The 19573-nt window shown below is 46.7% G+C and overlaps 1 protein-coding gene across 1 annotated transcript in view; it reads left to right on the top strand.

The window, feature by feature from the left end:
* Positions 1 to 19573, top strand: part of LOC8042145 (annulin) — an 81347-nt gene that overhangs the window by 39137 nt on the left and 22637 nt on the right. Inside the window, exons 3-8 of the mRNA XM_040206926.3 lie at positions 12442 to 12654; positions 13436 to 13572; positions 14186 to 14321; positions 15738 to 15856; positions 16376 to 16486; positions 19003 to 19177. Coding sequence (XP_040062860.3) covers positions 12442 to 12654; positions 13436 to 13572; positions 14186 to 14321; positions 15738 to 15856; positions 16376 to 16486; positions 19003 to 19177 — 891 coding nt within the window. The remainder of the gene's footprint in view (positions 1 to 12441; positions 12655 to 13435; positions 13573 to 14185; positions 14322 to 15737; positions 15857 to 16375; positions 16487 to 19002; positions 19178 to 19573) is intronic.

Genomic DNA, 19573 nt, shown 5'->3' with positions numbered 1-19573 from the left:
ATTCACGGTCGACGAGATGAGTTGATCTTCTCCTGGCGAAAAACAGTAGACTAAAAGTATGCAAATTGCACGCATTCGAGAAAGCATGCATTAGTGTTTCGGCCTCGAAAATACCTCAAAATTATATTTAGAGTATACTGTACGCAAAGAATAGAGAGTTTTAGTAGATCGCTATCGGCTACAACCTCCACTACATGTATTGTAGCGGAGTTGTGATCTCAAGCCTTAGTAGAACGTCGCAACCTGTGGTCGCAACCACTGGAGGTCATTGGTCATTGGTAAAGGGTTACGAGAGCTAATACAACACCACTAGAGACACTTTTGGACACTAAAGCTTGCGTGAAATGAATGATTGCAAAAAAAAATGTTTAGTAATCTTCTATTACCGTCAATATCCAAGTATGTTATAATTTTTTTTTTATCGATTCAAGTGCTTTATTTTTGCTTCTCTTATAGGTGATTGTTTTATATTTTCTGACGGCCAAGCTGGTCAAACCGATCCGATTTAAGTCAAAGCCATCAAGGCAAAGCTTCGGGAACGCCAACAACTACAGCTCTTCTCTTGTGTCGTTGTGATCGGTCTTTTTTGCTTTTGCTCTCTGTTCACCAAAAGGAAAACACTGCAGAATTCTCTAAGATTCGCCTACTCGCTCGCTTCTTTGGTTCGTTTTGCCTTCACGACGAAAGCGGTGAGCGGGAGATCGCATCTTTTGCGCAAAACACGAATTGCAAAGTATTTTTTTTTTTGTGACTGCATTGAGCATGGTTATGATAAATCACTCCTCTCGCAGTCGTGGAACAGATTAGTCGCGGCTATTTCTCGCAGCAGCAAGATATCATCAACTCCTGAGAAGCGCGATCGCGAAGCGGGCCCATGCAGAGTGTCGGACATCTTCAAATGTGTCACTGTCGCTGGCTCTTCTTCGCGAAGACTCGTTCTTGCGAGACCCACGATAGCACGCCGTGCTACGCGCGACGCTTCTCCCAATTTTTTTTTTTTTTTTAATTTAATAGTGCGCTTTTTCTATAGCTTTGGCCGCTCTGCTAACTCTCCGCTAGCAGCGCGCATACGCAGTAGTGGTGCCGCTCTAGTGAATAGCGGAGCCGAAACAACCTAATAAAACTCTGTATTATACTTCACGCGTACTTGCTTTTCATATAAGTATAAAATTAGTATGCGAGCGGCGATCAAATTTAAATTTGTATGTAACTGCCCCTCCAAAAAGAATGACACGTGTACGGGAGCGGTATTCATTCTCTGGAATCTGTACGTCATTGAAAGAATCGGTTGAGGTGCTAGCGTGAACTTATCTAGATGTGGCAGACGTAAGCGAAGTATTTCATCTAAATCTGGAACAAATTATTATTTAAATGTTCTACTAAGCGTAAAATCACCCAGTATGGCGAATTGTCGGAGATAAGCATTTATAAGCGGAGAAAGCTTTTGAAGAAGGGAAACAGTGCCTCAAGAAAGGTACCGAACTCTCACCGTCCGAGAATCGCGACACCGCGCGTCTCGCAGGACAATGCTCGGCCGCATACTGCCGCGCGCACGGTAAGGAGAACAGAGAAATTTAAGAATCTTCTACTGCCCCCCCCCCCCCCCCTCTTTCCTCCTCCATACAGTCTTGATCGCGTCATTGGATCCAGCAACGAGGAAGTTATCGAACGTGTTCGAGAGTGGATGCGCTGGCAGCCAAAATATTTTATACACGGAATCAAGTAGGCTTTCTTTAGCACTGTAAAAGGGTAGATTGCTGGGCTACATGGTGAATCTACACAATAAAAAAAAAACGCAAAAAAAAGGACAGGACAAGGTGGGAGGACATACACACACCTGCCCTATTCTCTGTAACGGCTGTCCTGTGTGTGTGTTTCTCTGAATTTTCCCCGTCTTTTTTTTTTTGCGCGTGTGTTAATCATGTATTTTTTTTTTAGCGCGAATACATTGCAAAATATTACCCCTTGAAAATTGGAACGCCATAAATTGGTAAGATTTTCTTTTAATGCAACAAATTTTTTACTTAAATGTGAATGTTCGTTGCATTTTTAGGCTACTGCCTTTTGCCAAGCGTTCCGTCGTGTCCAGGTAAGACGAAGCAATACGGGGAGAAACGAAGAGAGGGGAGCCGACGAGAGCGGACGGGGACTCCAGAGAGCTGAGCTCCGACTGGAACGATTAGTGGGTAGACGCAAAGTTGTCTCTACCCACTGTTTCACTTTTCGGCGTCCGGCTTTCGGCGTTCTCTTTCGAACGCGTAACAACAGTGAGTATAGAGACAAAGGCAGCTAGCTTTGTGTCTACCCTCTAATCACTCCAGTCAGAGTTCGGTCTAATCTCCTGCTCTCCCCCAGTTTCTACCCGCATACTCCTGAATAGGAAATAGAACTCGTGCAACACCAAAGCCATGTCCTGGGGCGCTAATATACACGAAGGGGCCAAGCGGGACCAAGAGACCGGGACATTGCCGCCTGCTGCGATTGGCCGGCTCCGCACTGCAGACCGATCGCAGCAGGCGGCGATGCCACACTCCCTCTCCCGCCGTGTAGATTTCAGGTCCCTGCTTTTCGCGCGCTCGTTTTCTCGGCAACTATACAGCGGCGCCCTAATTTTTTCGGCGGATCGTTATCGACGCTTTCACTCCTCCGCCTAAACATAAAGTGGCGCAAAAAAAAAAAAAAAAAAAAACCACTAAAGAAAGCGTTTTCAGAGGGTTCAATCTCCTCCTGCGCCCCTGCATATGGATGGCGTATCGCAAAAGGCGGCATCTCGGGACTAAAACCATTGGCAGCTGCGTTGGGTTCGTGCGCATCTCCCGGACGCACTGAGCCGCATCCGTGGAGCCGGGCACGTCTTCAGCTCGCGCTCAGAAAACGCAGGTCCCGCGGCTATCGCTCAGGAAAGGAACCGCTGGCTATTTTCCGCCGACCGCGTTCTCCGCCGGGCCACGTGCGCTTTCTCGAGCGGTCCAGACTGCGTCGGGCACTCGGCCAGTCGGCGAAGAGAAGACCACCATTAATAGGTTCCGCCCTCACCGTGCCAGGAGCGCAACCGGGCCACCATATGGGCTCCCGCTTCGCTGGACCACGGGCTGCCGCATGCTGACTCCGCTCTACGGTTTTTGCCGGATTCGCGCACGGCCGTTCGCTGGGCCACACCCGAAACAACACCAGAGACGTAAACAATTGTTGGGCTGATATCACAGGGACTTTCTCCACGTCCATACGGTCAGATATTTCCGGGGAAAGACCAAAGTTGCCGCGCTGGTGTGTAGTTCCCCCGCGGAGAAGATGCGCACAACGTATAGTAGGATGACGGGTGTCTCCATGGAGCACTAGATCGTTCCGATACCTCCGATAACAATACCCGATAACGATACGATGCATCCATGATGGCACAGGCGGAATATCGGGTATCGTTATCGGAACGATCCACTAAAACTTCATATTCTTCGTGGCATATCCACACCGATACCACAAATAAGTTTTCAACAAACTAAAAAAAAGCTAAGAAAAAACGATTGCACTTTTCCTTTTTTGTTTTTGTAAGGTTTTGACAAAAAAAATATATATTCGCCTAACATTTATTCGTGTCTTTGGTGCATGTGTGTTAAATTCAAGAAACCCGGATCTCTATTCGTGATTTATTCATTCATTTATTTATTTACAGTGTGGCCTCAGAGCCATGAGGCATAAGAGAGGGGGGGGGTCTTAAATCCCAATGTTGAAAATGGCTTCACGAAGTATAAGCAAGGGTTCGCATTTGGGGTAGATGCGGGATACTCCGAGGGCAGAGCGAGCGACATGGCGCAGATCCGAACGATAAGTGTCCGTCCAGAATGGTCGCACTTCCGCTCTCGCTTCAGTCATTCGGCGTCGTTGAATGGCGCTGTCCACGCATCGACGTAACCGTTCGGGGCTGACCTTGCTCACGAACAAAGGTGGGTGGCGACTGCGTCGGACGTTCCAAAAGCTGACCGCTCAAGGTCAACTCAGGGTCACACCGTGCCTCTTCCTCTTCCGATCTAGGTGTTTGCGAAACGGGTCTATTCTTGTAATGGCACATTAGTGAGATCGAGCAATATCTGCCGCTAGATTTTGATTGCGTGAGGACATTAGGCAACTCAACTAGAAACGAATAAGTTATTACAAAAATGACCAGTCGTGTTAGCGAGTCTCGTTGTCAAAATTATTTTGACAAGAGTCGAAATGGACAATCGCAATCACGTGACGCCATCGCCTCGTGCTAGTGGTCATTTCTGTTTGCCTCGTCGAGAAAAAACAAATTTCATGCTGTGAAGAGTATGCTGCAGAACGTACGCGCTTGCAGCAAGGCCTCCACAATGGCGGCTGTTTTAGAGCGCAGCTCTTAAGGCGCGTTCCCAACGGCGATGCGATCTAGTCGCGCGATAACTTTCATCGCAAAAGCGACCATCGCGGGCAAAAAGCGACGCGATTTGAGCAGTCGCTGCTCGACCCGACTTTTTTGCGATGCGATCTAGTCGCGGAGCGGCTGAGCCAATCAACGGCGTTCGGAGCGAGAGTTTTCGAGAAACGACTCGCCAACGAAAGCGTTGGACTCGCTCATCGCGCACACCGGTGTGACCATCTAATTTGTTTGCGATGCGATCTAGTCGCATCGCGCGACTGCTTACGTCGCCGATGGGAATGCGCCTTTAGGCGCCCGTTTCTGGCTTGAGTGGCGTTGGCGTCGGCGTCGCCGTTGGCGTCGGCGTCGCCGTCGCCGTCGGCGTTACCGTACGTTTTCATTATGGGACGTTTCCCATTATGACGTCACGAGGTAGGAGGAGAAGGAGGGAATTTTCCGTTAAATTTAGCGGAAACATTGTCCCGCTAAATTTAGCATAAATAATTCCCCTGCTAAATTTAGCGGAAAAAATTCCCCCGCTAAATTTAGCGGACAAACTTTCTCCGCTAAATTTACCGGGAACGTTTCCCCATTATATTTACTGGGAAAATTTTTCGCTAAATTTAGCGGGAAAACTTCCCCCGCTAAATTTAGCGGAAAAATTTCCCCACTAAGTTTAGCGGGATAACTTCCCCGCTAAATGTAGTGGAAAAATTCCCTCGCTAAATTTAGCCGAAATAATTCCCCGCTAATTTCCCCACTAAATTTAGCGGAAAAATTCCCCAGCGAAATTTAGCCGAAATAATTTCCCGCTAATTTCCCCGCTAAATTTAGCGGAAAAATTCCCCAGCGAAATTTAGCGGAGAATTTTTTCCGCTGAATTTAACGCGAACTGTAGCGAAATTTTCCCGCTAAATTGGAGGGGAGGAGAGGGAGGAGGGCCATACCTTCCCTTCGTACCCTCCCCACCTTCTCCTCAAGAGCTGCGCTCTGATTAGGCGTTACAGAGAGTTGTAAGCGTCTTTCTTTTTTTTTTAATTTTATTTATTTTATTTTAAATGCCCCATTTTTAGAGCGCAGCTCTTAGGCACCAGCTTCCGAGTTGAGCGGCGTCGGCGTCGCCGTCACCGTCGCCGTCGGCGTAACCGCGCGTTGCATTACGGGTCTTTCCCCCGCTAAATTTAGCGGGGAAATGTTTCCCCTAAATTTAGCGGGAAATTTCCCGCTAAATTTAGTGGAGGAGGAGGAGGAAAGGAGGAAATGAGGAGGAGGAGGTGAGGTGTCGGGAGAGGTGGAGGAGAGGGTACGGAGGAGGGGCATACCCTCCACTCTCTGCCTTCCCCTCCTCCTCCTCAAGAGCTGCACTCTAGTTTCGCATTACAGAGATTTGTAAACGTCTTTCATTTTTTACGTGGGGTATTACATGACGACGACTCTTCAGTGGATGAAGTACTCAATGGCGGTCTTGAAATGAATGGGGTTGGAGGGGTGCACGGCGTCGGCGGGCAGATCATTCCAGTCTCTTGCTGTCTGAACAAAACGTCAGTGACGTCAGTGCAAGCCATGCATACTGCAGCAGTCGGCTGCCAAAAATCTTCGTTTGTTTAGTGAGTAGCAGCATTTTTTTCTTTTATAATCTGTAGCGCTCCTGCTACAGCCACGATTGGAGTCGAGCAGCATGAAAAACAAAATAATAAAGTAGGCTACTAACTATAGCGTCGACACCCCTGTCAGACAGGCTAATTTTGTACACTTTGGGCACGTGCGCTTAGCGTTTAGTGTCATTGTGTAATATGCCACATGGCTTCTTCCCGAAGAACACATTTTTCTTCAAGTGACTTCTACAAACTCACTTCACTCGATCGAGTTTGTAGCCTCAATTGCAGTGTTTCAAGAGCAAGACATAACAGCATAACAACCAAAAAAGTTTAATTGATATCACTTATCTGAAAAGAAATTAAAAAAAACGATAAAAGAAAAGAGCAAGTGTAATTGAAAAAAAAAAAAAGTAGTGGTTAGGGCGAATTTAGCTTTACAGGCTGATAAGTAGCTAGATTAGCGCCGCGGGGAACCAGTAAAAGACGACGACAAACCCAGCCGTTCCAGTTCTGTCAGGGAGAGGATGTTCAGTTTCAGCATGGCGCTGTACGAGAGAACACGACCCTTATGATTTAATAAGGCAGTGTCAGGGCCTCCTAGTAGATCTCCATGAGACGGAGCGGAACGCCAAAGCAGTATCTGCTTCTTCTTTATCTCGGCTTCTGGTGATTGATCAGTCATAAAATTGACCTAAATATTGTTAATTAACATAATATTTTCTGTTGACGTGTTTCTACTAAAAAGACAAGAAAAACACTTACCGAGACATTTACGCCTATACTTTAATATTTGACGTGTCTATAATACTTAACCGATTGCCAGTGCCATCCATTCTGATTGACACTAATTTTCACCGTGTGGCACCGAGACACTGGTAGTGACATTCGGTGAGCTGAAGTGCACTAAATTCATAAGTCTGTCAGAGGTATAACTAGGTGAATTATAGAATAGGCTTTGTGGGGCCACAAGGTAAGAGTACTGAGCAGTAATTTTCTGGCTACGGCGAAAAATTGACTGTAGTGCTCAATACTCTGTGCTTATTCGGAAGGTATTCATTTCTGGCTCTATAAAAAATTACCATCTCCCGAATATGTTGCTTTTTAGAAGGCAGTCATTCGTTTTCTCCGGAGCGTTGAGAAAAGAAAAGAAGGAGAAAAAGAATTATCGAGTGCAACAGTGAGAGTGCGCGTATTTCCGCATGCACATAAACAATAATGGAAACCTGATCGGACACATATTTGGTTTTGTTCGCACTGACCTGGTTCGGCTCGTCGATCATTAGCATGAGAGCCTTAGTTTTCATACCGGTACGCTGAATACCCTGAGCCGCATTTGGGTTTACTTCTCGGTGAACTTTAGTAGGATGTCTGAGCGTCTTGGTTATGCACGCAAGTCTCTCGTTTCGGAGACACTCGAAAACCCCGCGCGTTGACTTAGTAAACTTTGGATTATCGCTTGCTTCCGTTAAAAGTCCCAGATACAACATTTCTCCCAAGATGTGATGCATTCTGACAGGGTCCTTCAACGCCGAAAGTTTCGAGGCTCAGACACGGTCAGGAAGATTTGAAGCTGTACCTCACGGTACCATGCCTAAGAAGGCCACCTGAAAATGTCGGTTGACCCAACGCTACGATCGTGCTAGGTTCACGACTAAGAACACACTTTCTACTTTGCGGGGATTGGCCATTGACACTGATGTCGAAAAAAGACGTTCACGAACGAATTTGTTTTTATCTGTGTGTTTGTATATTTCGGACTATAGTCCACGCCCGGTGCATAGTCCGCAGTATTGTCATGCGCAGCACACCTTGAAATATGCGAGCTTTATTAACAGACAAAGAATTAAGCTTTTATCATACAGAAATCGTCATTAACATACTCTGTATTCACAAAATCCGTCACGTCTCGTCATAATAAACAATCTAGAAAAAACAAACCCTTGTATTGTCCGCACCTGTATGCAGTCCACACTACATAAAATTAAAACTTGTAAATATTTTTAGTTCGCCGCCGGAAAATACGATAGTTGTTGGTTCCTGTACTCCCAGCTAGACGTCGAATCAAATTAAGCGGGCGTGTTCGCCGATCAATCGCCGTTTCATCCAAATGGCTCGGAACGACGATCAATTTGAAAGATGTTGCCTATCGAACTCGAACGCGTCTAGGAGGCTATCTTAATGGGCGTTAGAAAGCGGGCGAAAGGCACTGCGAGTTGAATGAGGAACTTGTTCCAACCGGTCGATTCTAACCTTCACCTACAACTCGGTGATTTGTTTGCTTTTTGTAACGCGAGGTCTTGCAATTATCGGACAGTCCTTATTCAACGAGCTTTCCCCGGGGCTTATCTCGCGCTACTCCTCTGCGTCTGGGCGCCGAAGTTGCCTCGTCGTCTGGACATAGTCGCGTAATTGGCAAGGAGAGCCATTATTATACGAATAAGGGGTCGAGCACTTCTCGAAGGTTTTATTCTACCTCCCTTTCATCTCTGAAGTAGGGTCTGTTTGTACGGCATATAAAATATAGAGCGATATCCCCATTTTTATGAGATGTTAGCGCTTTTAGCCTATAACCAAATTAGAATTGACGTAAAAGTATGCCATACGTGCCACGGAGCTGGACGTTACTCGTGTAAGAGGACGATGAGGGGAATGCACCTGACGAATGTTTACGAAATTTCGCCTTAAATGGTGCTCGACATTTTTTAATCATACTACTTTTTCCACTTGCTCGAAACTCACAGGACTGAATAAATCGGTCTTGTTGAGACGCGTTCTCTAAATATAAATTAACTGAACCACTAACACGAACGAATTAATTGGGTTCCAAGACCATAAGATTCCAGTCCGCTTTTACCGTTACTTCAGCTTCTACCGAAGTTCGATCTCCATGTTACCTATCCGCCACTAACCGCTTCACTTTTCTATTCCTCTATTTCGATTTCTCTCAGACTTCCCCGTGGGAACGGCATGCACCTATAAAAGCGGGGTGGATGCGGCGTAGCGTTACGGCGACGGTACGTTTACCATTCAAAATTACTTCGATAATCCAGCCTCGTCGCCAATGGATTTAGGTCACTGTTTCACTGCACCTCTGCCCGGAGCCACACATGGACTTTAGTATGCGTCCGTAGCAAGTAACTATACGCAAAGCGAAACCGTCCTTCAACTCGGACACTGACGGAGCGCGTGTGTTAGACTTCGGGGTCTGTCCGTCACGAAACACGTGCCACGTCGGTGCATCGGTACTCGGTGAGTCTGACGTCTCTTGCAACATAAGACCAGCAGCAGAAGCTCCGCCTCTAGCACGCGCTTGTTGCCTTCCGGCGTGTTCGGCTGCGCGTGCGCCCGAGTGTTATCCAGGGTGGAAAGCTCGCGATAGAGGCGGTGCATCTACTGCCGATCTTATGTTGCAACGGACAATGCATGGGATCATGTCCGACTCCATTCCACTGTGGTTGATCCCGGTTGAAATTGCGCCCATTCCGTCGCTTTCGGTGGCGCGAAGAGATCGGATGTGACGCGGGACGAAGCGTGAGGGCCGAGAAGACCACGGTGACCCCTGTCCTTGACTGCGGCTCCGTTGGGAAGAGGCGGCGGCAATCGAGAGTTGCGAAAGTACGCACTCCTTTCCGGGAGGTCCCGTGTGGCTCGTGGGGCGATGGAAGAGCCATCCTCACACCCGGCCGCCGTAAGCAAAGGCCTCGTCGTGACGCCTTCGGCAACTCGTTCGTCCTCTCTTTGGGCGTGCGCACAGCTGCCGCTCAGAGTTCCGTCAAAGAGCAGCTCACCCGCGCCAAGGTTCCACAATGGGGCCAAGCAACGTTTATCGAAGGGTTGCTGCTGGCATGCTGGCCGTGCGTGCCTAATACTCGTCGTGATATGAATATGGACCAGCTATAGTAAAAGGAATAAACATAATTTGGCTTCCTTCTTAAAGTACCTATAGGAACTAAATGACAAGGCAACTTTTTGCGAGTAAATTTATCGGACATGTATCTGTCCCATAGACTGAGAAAACGTGTCTAGCGGGAGATAACAGCTGGATATTCTCCTATGCGTATTGCGCAAAACGAAACGCGGACGAGGCAGAGGAGGACGACAGGACACGACATAGTACGCCGTGTGACGTCGCCCTTCTCTGGGTTGTCCGCTTTTTAGTTTTTGGAAAGATGAACCCCATCCGACTTTTTAAATTTTAATTTTAAAAAAAAATTAAATTTAAAAGGTTTTAAATTAAAGAAAGTTGTCACCAGAAGTACACACTTGGCGCCCAACGTAGGGTACTGCCCTAATGTGTTTGATTACGCGCGCTATACAATCGAATGTTTTTTTTTTTTTTTTTTTTTTTTTTTTTTTTTTAGTTTGTATGAGAACGGACAAAAACAGACGCAGGACGGGAGGGAGCAGGGAGATTTGGAACTTTAAATAAATCTCTCCCGAAAGAACATAGAAAAGGTCCCAGTTCCGGGCATTTAGCCCATTTTGATATCTTAGGCGCGCACTATCTGGTCAAAAATTCTGCACGTTATACATATATATACCTTTTTTTTTTTTTTTTTTTTTTTTTTTTTACGCTTGAGGCGTCGTTTGCGTGGGATTCGCACGAGGCCATTTCACACGCTCGCACGCATGGGTGGGCTGTCTCGTAGAAGTTTTCTTTCGTGAGCCGCGCAAGTTAAAATAAGAGGAAAACTACCCGCACTCATTTAAAGGGGCGATGCAACAATTTTTGTACCGTACGCAAATACCGCTTAGAACGAATCCCTGACGTTAATGACCTATAAAACGCGCGTTCGTTATTCACCCCACGCAATAGAAATCCCAGAAAAAAAAATTAAGGAAAAACGAGCAGCGTTCACCTCCTCAACACGCAGCCAGAAAAAGCGGCCACGCGATCTGGAGCCGATTATATGCCGCTAATGTTGATCATAGCCACGTACTGGGGTTGGCAAAGAACAGGACACGCGCTGAGTTCCAGACATTGTTATGGCTCGGCTATTGTCGTCATTGCAGCGATTGGACACGAGCCACTACCCGTATGCTTCTCGAGCTAGTAATTATCACGAGCCCAAATTGAGTGCCAACGCAATGCTCGGGTCCAATCTATGAACCGCATTCAAATATCGTCATTGGGGTGTACTGCGATCCTCACGTTACGTCATCACATTTTGCAAAGAAGAGATTGAATGAAAATGAGCGCCCTTGTCCTTGAAATTACTCCGCAACAAAGGAGTTTCTTGGCCAGTGGCGTAGCGTGCGAGTATCCTAGAGTCCCACTATATTTCGTTTCACCCTAAGTGCGAGCGCGGCCGATGTTATGAGCAGAAGGGCCAATCAGACAACGAAAGAGGCACAAAGTCATGGCGTGCTCTCTGCAGTTGGTAGGACTAGCCGGTATTTGCTGTCTCTCTGTGCGTGCTCCTCCGCCGGCTAATCGTATCAAGCGTAGAGAGCACGCCATGACGTTGCGCTTTTTGCGCTGTTTGATTGGCCCTTCGGCTCATAACATCGTTTTCGCTCGGACCTAAGGGGAAACAAAGTATTGTGCCAGTAAGCTCGTGTAAAGTGAAAAACTTTCCAATTGAATATCGTTGCACCGCTCCTTTAACATATAAGGCGTTTAAGGGCCGAGTTTCACGTGAAAAACGTTACGCTCGAACATAACGAAAAAACCGCCGTTAGGCAAGCCAAGGCAAGAACATAAAGCGTGCATAGCCCATAGCAGGCAGTGCATGCATAGTGGCTGACAACTGAAGAAACTCGGGGCGTGACTGATTATCTTTATGTTTGGAGATTTTTCATTGGCTGCAGAGCAATATTAAGCTATGCTCAGGACCCGCCACGCCATGATGCTATAGTGCTTTTTTGGGGGCCTTGAACCTAACGGTTGAATGGTGCTTGTATGTTTAGAGAGAACGGTAAGGACTTTCTGCGTAACGTTTCTGGCTATTCCATACGAAGTTTGTGTAGCCTGGTGTAACTATATACGTCGGGTCAGCGCGAAGACGAAGTTATAATGTTGTACACGTTATACAAATCTTTGTAACAAAAATTACCGAGGTAAATATCTATACCGGTGTTGCTTATTAAGGCTGGCTCAGATTTTTGCGTTTTGAGCACACCTGCGTTACGACCACAGATTATTGCTTTCAACCAAATGGTTGTTATGCGACCGAGCAGCGCGTCGTACGCAGCGGAACGCAAGGAATCGTAATGCAGTTGGTCGTACACCAGACGCGAACGTCTGAGCCTGCCTTGTGTATGGCCTTTCTGCCGAACGTCAGGTAGCTACACTTTGGATCTCTTCCCACTTGAGATTCTTGCTCGAATTCCCTGCTTTACACCTCCTGCGACATTTTTTGCTGCTTCATTCGGACTGCCCGTCTTTATTTTAGTTATAGAGACGATCGGGCAGTCTCGATGGCCGTACGCATGCATTGCTTCTAACGCTTGAATCTCGTTTGTGTCCGGCAGATGGCAGGGCCGAGAGTGTTGTGCAGGTGAAGAGCGTCGACCTGCACGTGAGCCAGAATGCGAAAAAGCACCACACGGACGACTTCGACCTGAGCAAAGGGGAGCACCCCATCCTGATCGTGCGCCGAGGAGATCCCTTCAAGGTGACCGTCGAGCTGAACCGCGAGTACAACCCGGACAAAGATGCTCTGGCCTTCGTCTTCACCGTCAAAGGTGAGAGGCCTTTTCCGCACCGAGACCCTGGAACAGCTCCGAAGACACCTCATCCGATTGAACGTTCCGGCTGTTTCTTCTAAAAGGCCGACGATACACTTCGCGCTCTCCACTTTTGCCCGCCTCCTCCTTATATCCTCTCCACTTTTTACCTTGCACTAACTTCACTCCCCTCGCAGCTTAGAAGAGGGAAACCGCTAAAAGGATTATCTTCCTTGCAGAACGCCGAGGTTGTACGTCGGCCTTTAATGTGTCCTGGATTGCCGCAGCCACATTGGCGTCAACGTGTAACCATCTATGCAAGGTCACATCCGTTCACCTTAAAGGCCTGTTCATGCATGCAGCTGAGTGCTACAAGCATAGCGCTGGCCTCGCGCTAAGCGCGTGCTGACGGGAGCGTTCACCAGCTTTGTATCGTACCGTCAAAACTGTTACTCATGGCAGACGATAAGTAGCTGACGACACGTGAGCAGCGCTACATCAGCGCTTCGCTGCATGTGAGAACTGGCCTTTAAGCTGGCTTTCTGTTGTGAGCGAGACGAGCATGTCGGACCAATCCGACCAATCAACCACCTCCTTTTCATCACCTTACTTCGCTCTTGTGCGTGGCTATGGGCGGGGGCATGATCACGTGGAGAAAGATAGACGCACGGCTGGTCCAACGAGCACGTAGCTTCCACTGCACTGGCAGCGCAGGTGTGAATGGTTCACATTTTCCATCGAACGTACGCAGTCAAAATAGACGGAATCAAAACGGAAGCGCCTATCTGCCTTCTCGCAGATGAGGAAACACCTTCGTACACCAAAAACACGGTGGCCGTCGTTCCGGTGGGGTACCGAAGCCCGAACGAGGTGTTCGGCATCACTTCGTGGGCAGCGCTTATACAGAGTACCCTGGACAAGAGTCTGGACATTGAGGTGAGCCCGTCGTCTCCCTTCTCCCGGTTTCGGGCAGGGCAAGCGGGCTGCACTGGCTGGCTCTCGTGTGAAGAAACATTTCCTATCCGTCTAACAATAATTTTCTGTTTTGTTTTTTGTTCTTGTTTTGGTGTAAATTGTAAGACGCGTGTTTCCCTCGATTACTTGGTGTTGGTTGAGCCTTGCTTTTCAAAGCCATTCGTGTGATCTGAAGGTAGCAGTTGTCAACGGTGCCGCCGTGACTGCGGTTCACAGGCGTGGTAGCTACTAAGTAAAGTAAGTATTGTCTTTTTTTTTTTTCTTGTTTGCGTTTTGCATATGGGGGAAGTCTGGGGGCATTTACAGTATAGGTATTTGTTAGGGTAATTATGCTAAACTAGAAACTAAACACAAATTCTGTTCTTTTTTTATGTTCATACTGAACATACTTACCAAGAGCAATACCAAGCGCCACGAGATACATTCTTTATAAAATCGAACTCGCATCTCTGATGAATATAAAAATAATATTGTCATACAAATAAACCGACCCTAAGAGTTTGAGCGCTTGATCATCGACAGTTTAGGATCTCACTACTAAAAATTTGCCAAGATTTAGGTGCTTTTATTTTAGATTACGCCTCCCGTCAACGTCATTGTGGGAGACTGGGTGATGGATATCGACTCCAAGATTCGCAATGACGATGAATTTGGCTACCGATACACCCACAAAGATCCCATCTATATTCTCTTCAACCCTTGGTGCAGAGGTAAGTGGAGCTCCCTTCCAGCGTTCAAACGTGAATTCTAACTTAACATTCAATGGGGCCCGTTGGCTGAGAGCTAATTGCTTAAAATTAACTACGTTAGCAAGATAAAGGATTATCAGGCTCATGTAATGCGCTATGCCCAGCACTGAAAACAAAGACGACACAGCCTGGCAAAGGAGCGAGAAATGATTTATCCCCCCCCCCCCCCCTTCTTTCGAATTTAGCATGCAAGGTAGACAAACAAGTGGTACATACTCCCCCAAAACCTCCACATAAGTATATAACACGATCCCAAATTGAGACACCCGTGAGAGCGAGGCACTGATTAGACTGCGGGCAAGTTCGACAGGTGTTTCTATATAGATGTGTCAATCTTTGGCAAAGAATGCTATGACTGACTGGAGGACATTATTTGGGGGCACTTCACATAACAGCCATCGCACTCGTGGTTTCGGAGAAATCTGTTGTGATCGTCTGTTACTGCACAAAACAGTTTGCGAAAAAAAACTTTTAATGAGGCACCATGGGCTAGCAAGTAATTGAGCAGTCCAGTCTGCTGAACTCGCTTTGCTTGCCGAGCATCTTTTTCCACTCTGAAAGACACATTAAAAAGCATTTGTTTCGAGCGTTCTTGAAGGGAACGTCACCATCTTATTCCCATGCCTTTGTAGCATCGTTTGAGGTAGAAAACAGATATGATTCGTTTGCACCACGCCCGGGTTCGATATTCTCACGCTGCTTCTGACATCTTGAACACGGAAAGAAACACGCGGCCATTTCTCTACTGGTAAACTTCTCGCTCTTTATTAGAGATTTTCGCTGTCCCGCAAGGCCGTTCGCAACCCACTACGATACCCAGAAAACTACAGCCAAGGCCATTAGCGCACAGCGCAGTAGCGGCTTCTTCGTTGCGGAGGGCTTATAGCGGAGGGGAAACGCAGTCTACAAAAACTCCCTATTGAAACGACATCGACATAGTAGTTTTGGAGCCACCAGCAAATACCTAAGACACAGCCGCGCAATAGACCCCTTTCAAGAGTTCATCAAGCAGCAGTGGCGGATGCCATTTCTTGGAGGAGTCATAGTTTCTGTTTTTAGTTTCTAGGCTAGGTGGCGCAAGCTACCACCCGATATGAAGGGTACAGTCGTTAGCATCTATCCATCCATCGGGCTCGAAGGGTATAGATGGGAATGGGATCCGAGTCCTCGCCGAACGCTGAAGCAGCGTTCATTACCAATACGAAATGAGACGAGTTCACCCCGACTCGTGTCCAATACATGCTCAGAGTGCTTGCCCAAACAATGGCGCACTCGGATAATTAACGCAGCAGCTACTGAATGGCGTGCAGTTTTGAAGAGGGCTGTTGCCTTGCGAGGTTTTTGAGGTTGAACATATCTTTGCTTTTTGACCCCTAGCCGACACCGTCTACATGGACGACACCAGAATGAAGTTCGAATGTGTGCTCATGGACACCGGACTCATCTGGAGAGGCAATCACACCAGGCTTCGACCCACCGTTTGGAAATATGGACAGGTACACAGCGTTCTCCACGTGCCCATTTGACAGATGCGGTCATCTTTAGTGGCGTTTATGACTTGCCGCAGCGAAGTCAATTCAATTTGGGGGATCAGGAATGAGGTCAGGCGTGATGCGGCTAATGCACTTCGCCCAGCCGTGTTCATGAACGTTTTATTGTTATTGGCTATAGAGTTAAGTCTAAATTTGTTGAAAAGTTTGATGGTTTCGACTCTAACACATGACGACCCGAGGGCAGTAATATATTCGGATTTAATCGCGAAATACGCGAGTTTTGCGTTAAAATATAATTTAGAATCCAAAAGTTTTTTTTTGTTTTTTGCGTTGCATTTATTTGAAACAGTAGACATAAATTTCTCATGTAGTTTGCACAAAATCTAAGACGTCAGCGTGCAATCGGTTTTCGATGCTATTGGATTGCCGTTTGTTTTCACATTACTGCTACACTGTCTCAATAGATTGATGCCATGCGTCAAGCTCTCTCGTTTACGGACATCACTGTGCTTTGCCTTGCAGTTTGACAAGAACGTTCTCGAGTGTTGCGTCTACCTGCTTCGACACGTCGGAAAATTTGCAACTCAGTCCCGCTCGGATCCTGTCAAAGTGTCCAGGCACATTTCTGCAGTGGTGAGCGTTGTCACGTTAAGTCACTCGACGCTTCCTTTGATCAGTCCAATCTGAGGAGTAACTAGTAGTGCGTCTTGAGAAAGACCACGGCCACTCATGTATCCTTAAATCCTTTAGCAAACTAGCAAAAAGTAACTTCCAGATCGAACGATCGTAGCTGACTTGTTTATCTTATCTCATTTTATTTATATATAGATAAATAGATATGTAACCAATGTAGGACGGGTAGATATTGAAACTTTGCTAGGAAATCAAAATACATCGGCATAGTGCGAGGCAATCATAATTAAAATATTACTTCATATTAACCACCCAACTTATCAAGACTCTGTGAACAGAGAAGAGTGACAAGAAAAATTCGTAATGACTACCTAGTTGCAAAAAATATTCACAAGCACGTTACTTAACAAAAGAAGGAAAAAAAAACAGATTTGAAAATGTATTCAGAAACGTTTTTTTTCTGTAGTACGTAAAATACAAGGAATCGAATAACTCTTTCAGTGAGGGACGAGGTTACTCATTTTGGAGCAGCAATTGATTCAGTGAGCAAGTTTCACTCCTGGGCTCTACGCGGAAAGCATGCAGGAATAGTTAAAGCCATCACTTCTGCACATGATATCAGTGAGTGATTCGTTGTCTTTATTTGTCGCGACCCTGGACGTACTGAAATGAAATTAACTTTGATAGTCAAAATTGTAGTCACCATTCAGTAGATTTAAGGTAAAATTAAACAGGCTAACCTTATTGATTTTCTCTGTGAAGAGCAAGGTCGACCTGGACGTAAAGCTCTGAACACGGTTCACACCTATAATAGCAAGGCCGTGGTGCCGAAATTTCGGCGTCGCCTACGAGAAGTGCTGCGTGAGCGTATGTTCTCAGAGGCTGGGTTTACACGAACGCGATCGTACCGCATCGAATCGAGCACGGAGGGACCAATCGCACGCAGCTGTCTCCCTACGTCTTCTTTTACCCATCCAGCTACTGCGATTCGAGCACTCTAAAAACATGGTGTACCCATTACACCCTTTTGTCCTATATAATGCACCCCAAAACTTCGGTTCGACGTACAGCGCACTGACGTCCAACTGACGGCCCCAACTTTCACGAGAGGCTTGATGGCGGTGCGATATAACATATTAAACAGCTAAAGTTCGTATCAAAGACTACAGAAAAAAAAACAAAAAAACAATAAGGTTTTGCAGTAGGGCCAAGAAAACTCCGATTACGTTTTTGCAGTCAGTCACACGTACACTAGCTCTTTTAATAAGTTGTACGACTCGGCTATCAAGCCACTCGCGAAAGTTGGTACCGTCGGTTCGACATCAGTGCGCTGAATGTTGAACTGAAGTTTTGGGGTGTCGTATATGTGACAAGGGGTGTAAGAATATAGTTTTGTTTTCTCTGTGTATTCTCAGCGGCTAGGTTTACACGAACGCGATCGTAGAGAATCGAATCGAGCAGGGACCAATCACAGCCTGTCTCTCTACTTCTTCCTTTCTACCCATCTACTTACTGCGAATCAAACTCGTCACATCTCGATTCGATTCGCTACGCTTGGTCCGAAGCACTGACGTCAGCACGCGTCGGCCTCTCCCTCTCTCCCCGGCGCTGACCAACTGACAGACACCGCCGGGTTTTCGTCAAAATGAGCTCTTTCGTTTTCGTCAGTCACGCTCACAGCTGGCGTGGAGCCAGAGAGGAGGCGCCGCTGCGCAACACCTCCTTGATAACAAAGCTGTAGTGTTGTATTAGATGGCATCATCAGAAAGGCCAACGCTGGACACAAATTGAAAACGAGTGCTGCGCCAGCGCTCGGCATCAAATCACGTTTGAGCCGGTTGTTCTTCGCTCTTGGTTTTTGTGGTAGCCATGCATAGGCTGTGATGCGTGTGTGTGTATAGTTAAAATGATGGATACGGTTCCTTCCACCAGTGGCATGGATATGGTTCTTTCCACGAGTAATATGGATGACCGTGTCCAAAGGTGTCGACGTACTCTTACAGGCAGAGTACAGAAAAGGGGTAAAAACAATTACAGGAAGATCCATTGGTGGATTCTTAGGGAATACGTTAGCATAACCCTTGGGAAACGCCACACACGTTCGCCTTTGGAAAACGCTAACACTGACCCCGTAACGAGGCCAAAAAAATGCAGCAAAACATAGAGGGAGCAGAAGACAAAGCCAAAAGAGACAGCCAAAATATAAATGTGAAGGGGTCAGCGTCAGCGATTTTCAAAAAGAGGCGTGCGTGGCGTTTCGCAAGGGTCATGCTAACCATTCCCTAAAAATCCGCCAATTAAATCTTCCTGTATTTTTTTTTTTTTACAGTCGGTAAATCTTTAATACTTTAGAGATGCGCAGAACATGGGACTAACGTTGATCGCGATTGTGCGTTTCGCGCTCCGCTGCGCTCTCGTCGTTGAGTGTTTCAACCTATGACACGGCTGTTGTGGCGTCGACACACGCGGTACACTAGCGTCGGACCAGTATTTCATTTCTTTTTCTTCACCTCTAGGTGAACGAGGCGAACGAGGGAGGAGTCCTGTACGGAAGCTGGAAGACTTCCTTCCCGAACGGCACGCATCCTGCCGCGTGGACGGGCAGCGCTGCCATTCTGCAGCAGTACCTAAAATCCAAGAAACCCGTCAAGTATGCCCAGTGCTGGGTCTTCTCTGGAGTCACAACCACGGGTTCGTCGTTCGACTCTTTTGCTGTGGCATGCTCGTAAGAGTTGAATTCACAAAACCCTTAGAAGAAGAAAACACAAGCTTGTCGTCCTCCTCATTTTTTTATATTTATGTCTTACCTCCTTTTTTCGATCGTTTGATTGACGTCTATGAAAGCTAATGAACAAAAAAAAAAAAAAAGGTGATTGATCAAATCAGCTTTCAAAAACAATGCAAGAAAAAAAATATTTTTAAATGGCATAAATAGGACACATTTTTTCAATAATTGTTCCAAGAAAAAGAAAAATCATTTCGCGCAATATTTACGCCGTTCGACGCAATTTAGGTAGAGATCACGGCTCGCTCTAAGCCCCGCCCACAAATTAGTGGCCCCGCCCATTACTACGGCATACACTCTAA

The sequence above is a fragment of the Ixodes scapularis genome, unplaced genomic scaffold, assembly GCF_016920785.2.
Source record: "Ixodes scapularis isolate PalLabHiFi unplaced genomic scaffold, ASM1692078v2 PGA_scaffold9__187_contigs__length_104089568, whole genome shotgun sequence".
NCBI lineage: Eukaryota > Metazoa > Arthropoda > Arachnida > Ixodida > Ixodidae > Ixodes > Ixodes scapularis.
This window is presented reverse-complemented; position numbering and strand designations above follow the sequence as displayed.